Source organism: Phalacrocorax aristotelis, chromosome 18 (genome assembly GCF_949628215.1).
Source record: "Phalacrocorax aristotelis chromosome 18, bGulAri2.1, whole genome shotgun sequence".
Classification (NCBI taxonomy): Eukaryota; Metazoa; Chordata; class Aves; order Suliformes; family Phalacrocoracidae; genus Phalacrocorax; species Phalacrocorax aristotelis.
Window position 1 is genome coordinate 3918474 of NC_134293.1, and position 13657 is coordinate 3932130.

The following is a 13657-nucleotide window of genomic DNA, read 5'->3' on the forward strand; positions in this document are numbered from 1 at the left end:
CTCAGTTGTGAGCTCCCAGAAAGCCTCAAAGGAAAAAAAAAAAAAACCTCACCCTACCCAAATTGGTTAAAAAGCCTCTATCACCCTCCTGAACGGCAGCATTTTCTTTGGCAGTTTAGGATAAGAGACACATTTGTAATTGTCTAATCCTTTTGTAACATAGAGCTATGTTATATTTTTTTTTAAATTTCTGCTTTCTTTCTGCATATATATACATATATACAATTAAAAAATAACATATTTGACAGCTATATCCTTACTTGTGGGAGTAATTACACACAAGGAGAAATCACACATTTCAAACCCACGTATTTTCAGTCCAAGGACAATCTGCCCAGTTTTAATGGGATTAGTCATATTATCCATTTCTCTTGTTTTACTCATAAGAGTTTCAGACAGAGTCCCAAACAGTCCAAGTCCATACCACAGAACTTTGGACTTCAAATCACATGCAGAGTCAGGAGGATGGAAACTCGTTAAATCTTGAGAGTTACCGGACAGGACACAGAAATACATGGTGCATAAAGCACTGCTACAAAATCACTAGCTATCAGTAAATATAAACCCACATTTACCTTCGCTCTCCTGCCTTCGTTTCCCTAGGCCCACCCCCTGCCCCCAATTCCAAATCAGCCAATGTCCAAAACCAGATGAATTAAATAAATGAAAAAGAATTACAAGGAAGGAAGCAAAGGAAGGGGGGAAAAAAAAAAAAACAGGGAGGGGAAAAACATTCCAGAAGTTCACTTACTGTTCCAACACACTGACCGCTTCACAGTCAGCATCTAAATCTATGGCATAAAGCTCTCACTCATGCCTGAGAAAATGAATTTATTAAGCTATGCAGAAATGTGAAAGCCAAGACAACGCTTAGCAAGGCCACCGGACTTCGTATGGTCTTTCACTGTCATTTACCCAAGAAGGGGTGGCAGAAAGGAATCTAAGCTGCTTGGCCTGGATGAAATTTTATTGTTGCCGAGTCACATGCTCTTCTAAGGGCCTTCATCTGGACAAGCCTGATGAAAACTATTACACGTTCTGTACAGATGGCCTCATTTAAGCATGAAGTAAGTTATTCACACAACAAATATGAAACAGCTTGAAAATTGATTTTATTTTTACCTGAGACTGTTGAGATCAAGATCGTCTGTATCAAAGTCCAGAAGAGGCTGCGGGGTGTCACTTGGGCCGTGCGACTGCAGCACTGAAGAACTGGACGAAATGACGGTAGTTTGGCCTGAGGGGTGGATTGTTTTGAACTGGAACTGTGGGCCCATCCACAGGCGTCGATGAGGCCCGGTGTGAGTCACTATTTCGACCTGTGAGAAGATGGCGAAATGCTTAACAAAACCCTGCTGTACATCGAATGGTTCCTTCACTACACTGAACCCCCCGAATCCTGCTGTTCTCAAGCAAGAAGCGTGTTTTGTGCCATCAGTTCGGAGGAACGCTGAACAAGGGAAGATTTGGAGTGCCTTTGCTGGAGAGCGATGCTCCAGCCAAAGCCAAGAAGAAGACTGAAGACCAACAATCCATCCTGGCTATCATTTTACCTGATCCTGTTTCATTCCTCCCCTTGCCATTATGAAATACACACTATAACTCAAAGGCTAAAAAGCCACCCTTGTGGTGTAACAAACAGGGGAACACACTTCTGTTCACATCTACGCGGAGCAGACAGAGGAACTGAAGTCTGCCTCCCCCAGATAAGCTCAGTCCTGACCAGGTCAAGGGATGCACTTTTTAAAAGCAAGCTGCTACAGCTTTGTTACGGCTGCTTGCTAGAAGTTCACACATCAGGCAGCGCTGCTTCACACGCGTGTAGTGCAAACTGTATTTCAAATCAAAGCTTGTAATTACTGTTGGCATATCCGAGGATACCGCTGGCAGAGACCATCTTGCTGGAACACAAGGTTTGTAACAGAGAGCAAGGTGAAGTGCACCGTGAGACGCTGAAGCGCCCAGGTCATGCTCATTATCGTGCAGGTGTAATATAAACATGTATGTGCAACACTTGGAGTTTAGAAGGGCAGCTACCGACACACAGATAGATATAGATTCATGTAATGAACATTCCAACAAGAAATAGAGGAAGACAATGACATATACATTAAATAGAAAGTGTGTATGAGAGATATATCTGTATGTAGGTTTACGTGTAGATATACACTCAGACACAGACACTTCTCAGCTCTGTGCCGACTTCCAAAAGGCACAGAGAATACAGACGATGTGTCTTACAAACGATACTTTCAAGTATTCAGATTTTCCTCTACATATTGGCTCCCAGTGAGAGTCGAAATACGAACTTTCGAAAAAGAAGTTATTTCAGTAAATGAAACATCCAAAACGTTTAGAAGACTTCTTTCCACGCGGATAACTATAAACCTGATGAGTATAAATTCTGGCAAACTCTTAAATAAGACAACTATAGGAATGCCAACAACCATGAAAAATGAGGATGGTAACTTTGCTGGAAATGTATAGGATCAGGAAATTGTGGCCGTGTAAATAAGAGAGTAAACAAAGCATAAGTCTTCTGTAATGCAATTTTAAAAATCAAAAAGAGCCCTTAAATATCAGACAAATTAAATATGAAACTAAAATATTAAGCTCTGGTAAACTCATACTTTTAGGATGACAAAAATAGACAAATTCCTATAAATTTCTGCTAAAACAATGAATCAGCTTCACAGCAAAAGTGCAGTTTAGTGAGGAAATTAATAAAAAAATATTTTTGTACATATATGACAATGTGTACTAGCAGCAATTCTTAATTTAAACACTGGATAAGGTTCTAAGTTCTCTGCTAACGTAAGACGACAAATGCACAGCCTATTTAGCACTATTTCCATCTTTGCATTTATCTTAGCGTAACTCAGATTGACTGCAGACGTTTCTGAGGCAAGTAGCTTTTATGTAGCAGTGTAAATTAGGCCACAGATAAAGTAATCTGTATATTTTAAGCTTGAAACCATCAGTGTCACAGAGCCGAGAGGTAAACAGATGCCTTTGCAATTTTACTGAGGCTACTGCCAGATGTTCCTATTCACTCTCCTGTTGTGTGCAGGACAAACATATTGTATCTACTTCACACTGACAGCACACATTACCCACTGTTCTAATTGAAAAGTTGAAGTGAAGGGCAGTGTTTTTTCACTGCATGCTGTTACTGTTGATAACAACACTTTAATTTTGAAAAACATACTTGCACTTTAGGCTTAATCTAAAGTGGCTTGCTTAGAGAATGCTAGCATCTTCATGCTCGAAAGAGCTATCATCACTCCTTTCACTTAGCAAAAATTAAACATTCCGGAAGCATTCTCTGAATTATCTGCGTTCTGTGACATCGCTTGGGATTTTTTTTTTTTCTTACTTTACTCTTTTAGAGGGATGGATGTGATGAAGTTCAAGCAGACTTAAGTTCATTTGACGTTTTATATCTTCTGAGAATTAGTAATAAACCAACCCCTAACACACAGGTTTACCCTACTCTCTTTTTCCCCAGGTTGCCCGCTGTACCAGAAAGTCACCAGAACAGTAAAATAAGCTAAACTATCCAAACAGTACTGGAGAGAGTAAGTGGAAAACTACAGGTGAAATCTTGTCCCCAGTGAGCTCAGTCATAAAATTCCCATTGACTCACGGATTGAGTAGTTTCACCACCTTTATGCTCTGACTAATTAGAGACAGCGTAATTAAATAAGAGACACCGGTGTGCAGCCGCACCTGAAAACTTCAGCCAGGTAAGTGGATTCACATGAATAGATTCCCTGATGAACCTAACTTCTCAGTTTAGGAAAATGCTGGGTATGATTTATTCACCAGTGGGAGATGCAAATCACATCCACGAATATTTCATATTTATGCCATACACCCCAGCAACACATTTAATGCATCACTCCCATAACAGCATTGTTCTTAAACCAGAGAAACCCACCTCATTTGTCAGGATGAATTCCGTGTATCAGGTACCCCGTAATTGTGTTGGTAAATCCAGAGCATTTCTAGTTTTTATTTATTTATTGAACTCTAACCTTTTACTTCTAACAGGAACTAATTCTCAGTGTATTATTCATGACCTACATTCTTAAAGTGAAGTTATGTTTTGAGCCAAATAGTCGAGTCTGTACTGAGTTCTTAGAGGGAAGCTCTCTTAACTGAAATGAAGCAAGAATGGATAAAACTACAAAGATTTAACCTCATATTAAAATATTCCACCAAGCAGGATCATTTTAAAGCATTATAGTATTTGTATCTAGCCAGAACTCTGAAGAATTATCAGTAGGGAATGCAGTAACTGATAACCAGAAAAAGAAGGAACCCGTTTATCTACCGTTTTTACGTTAAAATGCAGTAAGTATAGCACAGGTCACAACCGAAAAGGCATCATCGTTTTGCCAAGCCAACTCCCTTTATCTGTGTCTGAAAAGGACCATGTCATGAGAAAAAGGTAGAGAGATAACTTTCTGTTGCCTACTTAACGTCCTCCTTCATCCTGAACTTCCCAAGGATGTGACCTGTGCCAATAATGACGGGGGCTTTATATGGTTTTTACTAGAGCTTGCAGAGTTTGTATAAAACGTAAAGACTATCAAATTCATACACGTTAAGTCAGGAGTGAAGTCTGTTTTCTACACAGCAATACCCATGGCCTACTGGAAGCTTACTTTCCTTTTTTAAGAAAGTCATGAATTGTACTTCCAGCAGATACTATTACTGTTTCACTCCTGACCTGGAGCTCCCCCGAAAAGCCTACCTGTGAAAGCCACTCTTCATCCTCCTGCCCGCTGTGGTCAGATGCTAAGCTGTCGTATGACTCATGTCGAGTGATGGGTCCAGGGCTTCCTGGGGGAACCACTGAAAAAAAACAGAAAATTGAAAAATCAGATTCACTGTTAAATGCTTTTTAAAAAGCTTTCTCAGTAAGTTATTGGTACAACAATGTATGTATGTTCCTAAATCTGTGACGTTATGCTGAAGCACAGAAAGAGCTCAAATATTGACAACAATGGTGATGAAAAGGTTGCTGTTCTTTGACTTGAATGTATACATACAGCACTATGATAAGCCAGTTGGCTCTTCTTTTAACCTTAAGTACTTAATGAACATGCAGAACAGCCCAATAGGGATGACAACCATCTGTCTTGAGGAATTCAACACTGAGAAATGCCACTGTTAATGAATTAAGCCTTTTCTACAAACTTTTCAGAACCAGAACTAAGCTAAAGCACACTGACAAAAGCTATCCTGAAGCCCTGCTACACGCACTGACTTCGAATGCAGGGTACTTCCAAGTCTTCAGGTACTGAATTCTCACTTTCATTTTGACATTAATGTAGTTAATTTAAAGCTGGTTTCACAAACAACTTGATTTTTAGGATCTGACCTTTTTGCAATTTAATTGGAAGCGCTTCATGGTCGTCTTAATGTCACCTTTTCATTACGGTAGTAACAATACGCTAATTGAGAATCCTTAACAAATTAGAGTTTGATGTGTAATTTGCTACAAAGACTGAATACTGAGATTATTTCACTGGACTGTAAAGTACCTGAAATTCTGTATTCAGCTGTTGCACTGCATTATAGAAATACTGTATAATAATTTTGGACAGAGAAGAAAACCACTTTTTTTTCAGCTGCAGGTGACACTAATAACTAGAAAGATGTATTAGTTCAAGCTGAGGGACAAATTAATCAGTGGCTATTAAACACAACCAGACACAACCTCCAAGAGGCCTATAACATCCAAACTCTTTGCTTTGACCCAGTGTCAGATCTGTCCAAGGTGCTCATCTGCAAACCTTTTCTTGACTACACCATGAAAATCCTACATTACTACAACTGCTTAAATACCTATGTCCCTCTGTTTTCAAAAGACTGGTACAAATAACCTTAATTCACAGAGCAAAATTAAGGTCATTTTTTTCCTCTATTCACTACTCTCATTCATCTTCATATGGACTCGCCCCAACAGAAAAATTCAAGTTCTTCAGCTCTGTAGGCTGCATGGTATCCAAAACCACTTTTAAAATGACTGCCATGTATAGATACAACTTTGGGGGGCGGGGGTGTGTGATCACGATTTGGTTTTCAAATCCTACCACAAAAAAACGAGAGAGAATTGTAGACTCATTATTGTAAAGATTAATATTTCATGATTCCGGGTCCTTGAGCCATTTGAGTGTGTCAGCAAAGCTTACAGCCTAGCTACTTTACTGTCTATGGCAGTAGCAAGACACTGCTCAAACTAAAACTTTGCACTTGAGAAAGCTGGAAGAGTTTAGAAAAAGCAAAATGCAAGCCAGGACCCCAGACAATGAGACAGGTGGTATTTTTCATTTTCTTGTACCTGCTTAGCGTCAGGGGCCTGGTGGAGGCCTGGATTCAATACCAAGATACCACACCCACTTTGAGGGAAAGGCAGACACCACAAAAGCAAATTAAAAGAAGCAAATGCAACAATGGTATTTTTACTTTGGTAAAACAACACAGTTTTATGCTCTAGTGTTAAGGTACCGGACAATCCTAAAATTAGAACCAATATTTTTATATTCACATAATCTAAAAATTACTCGGTTTTTAAAATTGATTTTTAAAAACGATATTATTACATGGTTGACCTTTACGTATCAAGTTTCCATCCACTACAAATTTTTACAGCCTTGTTGTAAACCCCTAATAATAGGAATTTATAACAGCAAAGCAGACACAATTGTAACCATAAATACAGAACGGCGCCTCTATAATATAAACAGCACAGGGTTTTCATAAATCCATACACTATATGAAATAAAGGGATTTTCATTCTGTTTGTATAAGTGGGTATCCAAACCCAACCTCAGCTATGGAGCCATTTCTAACACCTCTGTATCGCGGTGTGTCCTTACTCTGAAACCCACAATATAACAAAAATAGTTCAGGGCCTAACTTATTAAAGATTTATTTAAAGTGCTATGTACGTTAGGATATATTCTTACAAAGTGTCAAGTTTTCCCCATAAGATACTAAGCATCTGCCATATCCATCAAAATCAATACAGTCTGTGTCTGCACCTCTGCGTCCACGCACACCTCGGCAGCCACGGACGTTACTTCAGTATCGTGTGTTCATCAGTTTTCAAGATAATATAGGAACTATGTTCATCTGCTTCATTACAACCGCGACAGATCTAATTCAATGACTTACGGATGCGTCTGTCTAGCCCATATCAAACTCCTATTAAGAAAATACACATACCTTCCTGGATTACAAACAGCTGACGATTCACAGGAACTATCAGAATATGAAACCATAATGCCCACACCTCTTCCTTACCGGTAAAGTTTATATTTGAAACCGATGAAACAAGAACATTATTTTGACACATTCTGCTGCTGCCCTAATCTTCCCCATATCTCCTGACTCTCCTACAATAAATTCTACTGACTGCAGTAATGCCTGTTTCTGAGGGCACAGCTGATCAACTGCAGGCTTTCCTGTTATTGAACTTTGCTAACAAACTGTTCATGACTCTAGCAGATGTTTTTGCTTTCAAACCAACGGGAACTTTATGGACTGTTCTGATTTTTTTTTTTTTTCCTTTCTATCCCAGGGGCAACTACTAGAGCTGTCAAGATCAGGGAAGCTGCTATTCAGTGACTAGCTGCAAAAACACTAGCCCGGGGAGCAGCGTCCACCCTGCTTTGTCACCGTATTTCTCCCTTGCGTAATACTCTTGCATTTTACTGGAGATCCAGGACGGCTTTACAGTGAAAAAGAAATTCAAATTTAAGAAGAGTTTTGGTCCTACGCTGTACGTCTTTTCCTGAGGAATCTCAGCTTTGCATAGGTCTTGCAATAACACACGTTTCAGTGCGGCTTCAGACCGCAGCGTTAACTCTTTCTACTAAAAAGTGACGACATGCTGAATTCCACGAAAGAGCTCTGCCTTAGAGTTCACCAGCAGGGCAACAGTGATAAAGCCTTAGCAGAGGTCAAACCTCAGTAATTTATTTTGCTATTTAATAAAATAGCATTTATGTACCACACCTATCACAAAAGCAGGCATTTAAAGAGAGTCTGGTTTTGATAGCAGGATCCCATAATGACGGTCCCAGCCTTACCACAGGCAAAGCAAGCTCTACTCCCACTGCCCTTAGTGGGAGCACGCAGTGTTTTGTGAGATACAACCTTATAAGACAAGTGATCCTTGCTGGAGATTTGCCATTGCTGTACTGCTTATACATATAGTTATTTTTTTCAAGTTAAAAATGGCCTTCGAGTTATAGGAACAAATACGTCTTAAAAATGTAAAACCGATTCTTTCTTCATTTCTGGGTCACACACCTCGTGCTTTGGTATCAAGTTCCAAGATGAGATTAATTTAAGTCCTGAGGGACATTTCCAGGAATTTCAGCTCAAAAGTAATCTTTTATCTCCCACCTTAATACTCTGAAAATCTGAAATCACACTGGAAATCACGGCAGCCTCTTACACATCAGTGAAGCTACTCTTATGCTATTGCATCGAGTTTTTTCAATTTCCAAAGGATTTCACTACAATGCAGGAGAGCAAATAATAAAATTCAAATTCTTCAAGAGCTCTGCAGCAACTTGTGGTTTTTCTTGCACTTCTGTAATTTCTCCTTCACTGGGAAAAAGTCACAAATGGCACATACACAGACAAGGAGGAAGCCAGCCAGCCCTTGTGGCACAGAGATTATTTTGCTGGCAATTGCAGGTGTTTTGTACCCTCCTAAAACAATAAATTCAACGCTTTGTGTCTGAGCGATGCCGATTTTTAACTTTTTGCTATTCTTACACCAGTATCTGGAACAAATGGATGTAAAATATCAGAATGCAACTGAGCTTGTTTAATCTAGGAATACAAAAACATGCAGAAATTTGTACAATTCCCCATGAAGGGAAAAGTACATAAAAAAATAAGTGGTTATTATATATCTAAGGTGACAATTAGAACATACCATTTTTGTTTATGCAGTGTAACAGGACATGAGTTTCTAAAGCCCACTCACAATTGCAAAAAACCTCCATAAGCAAGCATTCATGGTCACTTTTTAAAAACTGGAGTGCTACCTACAGCAGAATTCAGAGCTCTGCCATCAATATTTGGCAAGGGGCCGAAACAGTCTTTGAGCTACTCAAAAACAACAGGAACACCTTGAACTTCCGTCCCCCTTCAAATGAAGTGACCTGCATCAGCTCTAAATCTGGAGTATGCTCCCGTCCCTCCAGCCTGACCAGCTCGACTGAACCACTCCACATTTAACTAAGGAAAACCAGAACCTCAGCAAATACTGTTGTTGTTCCTCTTCTTTCACAACTTGAACATCGTCACCTCATTTTCTACCCTCAAAAATCAAAGGTGCAGGTGCTTACCCATAATCTAAGGCGAATTTGTAAAGTTTACAGACTCCCTTCTCTGCAGTTCAGAATTAATCTTACTACTATACTGAAGAAAGATTATTAGAAGCAAGGGTCTGAAAAAAAACACATTAGGAATTTAGTAATTTGTGTGATAATTGTTAGCGCAAGGAAAACTGCACAGAAGTGACGGTGGAGACAAAAGTTTCAATGCAAGCCAAAAAGAAGTCTGAAATACAGCTGAGCTGATGTTTCTCTGGACCTCCAGGACCTGATTCACACAGTTCAACAATTAAGTGTGAAAAAAGCGAATTGTTTTGAAATTTTGCCATGATATTTAGTGACAGATAAAGAAAGCAAACAATTTATATTAACCTCAAATAATTTACACAGGCATTCCTGACACGTGAGCAAGACCGAGACAGATACATGTACTTGAAGAATATTGGAATTAACAGTGGTTTTGTCCACAGATGGGCTAATTATACAATAAATACCTAGACCTAAGAAAAATCTTTATTCGTTCAAAGATTATAAATTGTCATCTTTCAGCAGCACAGAAGCGTTGGAACAAAGAAACACTACAGCTCAATTGTAGTGTGCGCACTTATGGTTTTAATTTGTGAACAATAAATCATTAGTTTTACTTAGTTCTGTGTACTTCTTGAACCAAAAGGTTTTAATTTTCTCATTTGTATAAATAAGCTTTACACAATTCAATCTAATTGAGAGTTATATATGAAATTCTCAATGTGCTCTTCTCTAAGGGATGTATGTTTGTCCAAATTAAGAGCAAACAAAGGCATTTGCAGGCTATAAAGACTATTTGTTCTGCGCTGCCTGCCATACACATGCCTGCAGACACCCAGAGAGCTTTCCTTTATTTCAGCTGAACACATAAAATTTAAAATTTGAAATCAGATTCTAAAACCTAGTAGAAACAGAAACAATGTACTCTTCACTAATTTATTAACTCTGAGGTCTATCCTGTGTCCGCGTGCTGTCTCTAGTGATGTCCACGGCAAACAGGTATGCAAAATAAAAATTACACATCCCTTGGTTTCATACAAATCACATGCAAAATGATGGTAGGTGGTTTAGAGACCTGAGGTAATCACATGCTTGTCAACAAGCTTCAGGAGTACTTCTCTTAAAATTAAGCTCCACAATTTGAATGATTTACTTCATGCTACTTCTGGAACTACTGGCGCATTAGTTACATCGTGTTACCCATGACAAGTAGAATGTGACAGTTCTGGTTTAGGTCTACATGTAGCCACTTCCAATTCAACAGGTTCACCTTTTTTCCATCTTATAGATGTGATCTTGCTTCTGTCAGAGGTCGGTTTCAGAATCCCGCAGTCAGATTTGCCCCGTAGTTCAAGTCTGATGATGGCTGAGCGACCTGCACTGCGTGCGTGTTCCTAAATCTTCTCTTGGAGCACACAGCTCTGCGCCTGCTGGCCCTACCTCTGCACAAGTTTAACAATAAAGCGGAGACGAGATTTTCACTTTAGACAGAATGCTTACAGCCGTGTTTAAAACAAACTGTTTGTAGTTTGGTGATATGCTCTACATATTCATTCTTCTGGCTGTAGGTTACTGAACAAAGCTGGCTTGAATGCTTTTTTCAGCTTGTAAACTCCTGCAGGAGAACGCCATGCAAATTAGAAGATCTTCTTTTATCCAGAAGTTCTCCCCACTCATTTTTTTTCCCTGTTAGGAGTTTCTGAGATTCTTGTATACATAAACATCATAAAATTAAGCTAAAAAACCCCAGTAAACCAGTTTAGCCAGCCTAACAGCTATTTCACAGAAGCAAATGACTTATAGATTTAGTTGTTCATTACTTGTATATTGACCACAGTTTATTAGGTGCTTTATAGACCATCCATTCTCTGTATCAGCACTTTAAGATTAAAGGAATAGGTAGGTCTGCAATCAGGATAAGAATTCTCCTTAGATTCTCCCAGCTTTGATGACTGCTTTACTTGCTCCTTACTTTACACTGGTCTGATAGTCAACAGCCTGGCACTTGGTTTTTTTTTTCCTGAAAGGTGCTGATTAGGTGTTCGGGCTTCACCATTACTCCTGGTTGCATTGCAGGACTGGCATATGTTTGCCGTGCTTAACTCCAGCTTCCTTTTCAAAAATTCCCAGAGGAAACCAGTCAAGTACAATGAACATTTAAAGCTGAGCAGAGCTAGAACCTGATATTACTCACAGTACGGAGTATCTTAAGGCTGTTCAACACTTTAAATGCTCAGACTGTGGGCAGACTATCGGTTCTGTACCAATGGATAACATATATATATATTCTTTGCTGAGTTAAAGAATAATTTCAACTGCACGAACCTATGGTGAAATCCATCTGATGGCCATCTTTAAAGAATTATGGAAGAGGTAACTATTTCTATAATTCACTGACTTCAAAAGTATGTTTGACATTATTGTCGGGAAAATTATGTTAACCGTGGATTACTGTTACAATCAAAGTATGTAGTGAGAAGTCAAGAGGCTTAGTAGTAAATTTTCAAAGCAGTGCGTGGGGATTTACCCGTTTGACTCCCATTAACGTCAATAGGAGTCGCGCGGCTAAATCCCTGTACACTGCTTTGAAAACTGACCCCTTCGTGTTGATGGACCCCTCTCTAAGAAGTTCCAGATGACCATGTAAGAATAGTAAAGAACTGTTTCAGCATGTGCCCTTGTTCATTATTGTTGTTTGTACACATCTGAAAGTATTTTAATTCCTCTACGCAGTGCTGTTTCCAGCTTTTAGTTTATAAAATATGGATTAAGATGGGCAAATACTCCGTAACCCAATGAAGCCATGCACATGCCGAGGTGTATACACGCGTTAGAAACTTATACATCGGCAGCATCCGATGCACCTTACAGAGTTCATTTTTATCCGCCTCATCTATATTATTTCACGAACACCATTATGGCTGAAGAATGTCGCCTGATTTACTCCACGGCTCATAGGCAAAGATGCAGCACTTTTACGAAATGACATCTGCCCTGTTGCTCTTTGCCCCAGTCAGTCCTGTGCTCAGTCAGAAATTAAATTTGCTTCCCGTTACCACTTAATCCTGTTTCCTGCAGGGAGCAGGAAGTGCAGGTTACAGTTCTAGGGAAGCTTAGTTTTCCCTTAGAAAAGACCATGAACTACAATTTCATTAGAAACATCTTTTCTGGAACAGGAAGGTGATCCAGATTAGCTTGCAATCTGTTACGCCTCCAAGTATAAGACACAAACCTGAAAATTCCATTTTCACTGTTTGTGACTACTGCCAGCAAACCCCAAATACAGGTAATCATTTTGTAGGAGAAATACATGCTTGGAATCACCTGAAATTTTTTAGCTCTAGTCGTAACATACATATATATATATATATTTTTTTTTTTATGAATATATATAAAAATATACATATTTAAGACCTGCTAGTTTTAAACAGTAAAAAATTCCAAATACAAAATATTTTTTAAATTGCCAAAATTCTTCCACAACACATCTTACCTGTATCGCTTATATTTTCACATATACACACATTCATATTTTCATGTAATATTTGGAGAAAGTACCTGAGTCAAGATAAACACTTGAGAATTAATTCTCTAAATTCTGAAACTCATTTTGCTGTATAGAGAAGTCCTCCCCTAAATTTCAAGGAATTATAAATTATTCCCCAAGGATCTGGATTTTTGAAGAACATCGGCACAACTCCTTTGAAACTACTGATGCGGAGACCAAAGAAGTTATTTTTGAAAGTATGCTGCATTCTTTTATTATGTGGCAATAAAAAAGTAGAATTTCATGAAAATGATACACTAGCTAGAGGCAATTTCAAGTAGAAAGAATAATAATAGCAAACTGAGAATCTAGAAAATTTAAAAAAAAAAATTTCCCATCTGGATAATAAAGTTAAACATATGTACCCAAGTAAATACATGAAATCTCAGCCGTGCGCTGGTCCTACACAAAATACCAAAATAACAACACAACGCATTTTTCCATGTTTAACTGTGTCGTGCTAACAACTAACAGAGGGTTAGCGGCGATACCCTTGCGGAGAATAGAGGGGGAAGAACTGGCAGAATCATCGGAACGTAACACGTCTTGCGATCAGGCACTCGCCCAACCTCCCAAAAGGCCGGTTTTACACCCGCCTGCCTTCCTGCAGGCCGCCCGTAGCTCAGCCATGCCCGCCTCCAGCCCTTCGCCTCCGCACGAACGGCGTGTCCTTCCCTGCAGCTGTAAGCCTCTAACGCCCAGTCGACACAATCTT

At 39.1% G+C, this 13657-nt stretch overlaps 1 protein-coding gene across 11 annotated transcripts in view; it reads right to left on the reverse strand.

Annotated features, from left to right (window-relative positions):
* The window catches only part of BCAS3 (BCAS3 microtubule associated cell migration factor), a 370473-nt gene that overhangs the window by 195813 nt on the left and 161003 nt on the right, over positions 1-13657 (reverse strand). For all 11 annotated transcript variants that reach the window (XM_075113182.1, XM_075113180.1, XM_075113185.1 and 8 more), the window contains 2 exons: positions 4760-4860; positions 1123-1319 (listed from right to left, as the gene is read on the reverse strand). In XM_075113182.1, coding sequence (XP_074969283.1) covers positions 1123-1319; positions 4760-4860 — 298 coding nt within the window. The remainder of the gene's footprint in view (positions 1-1122; positions 1320-4759; positions 4861-13657) is intronic.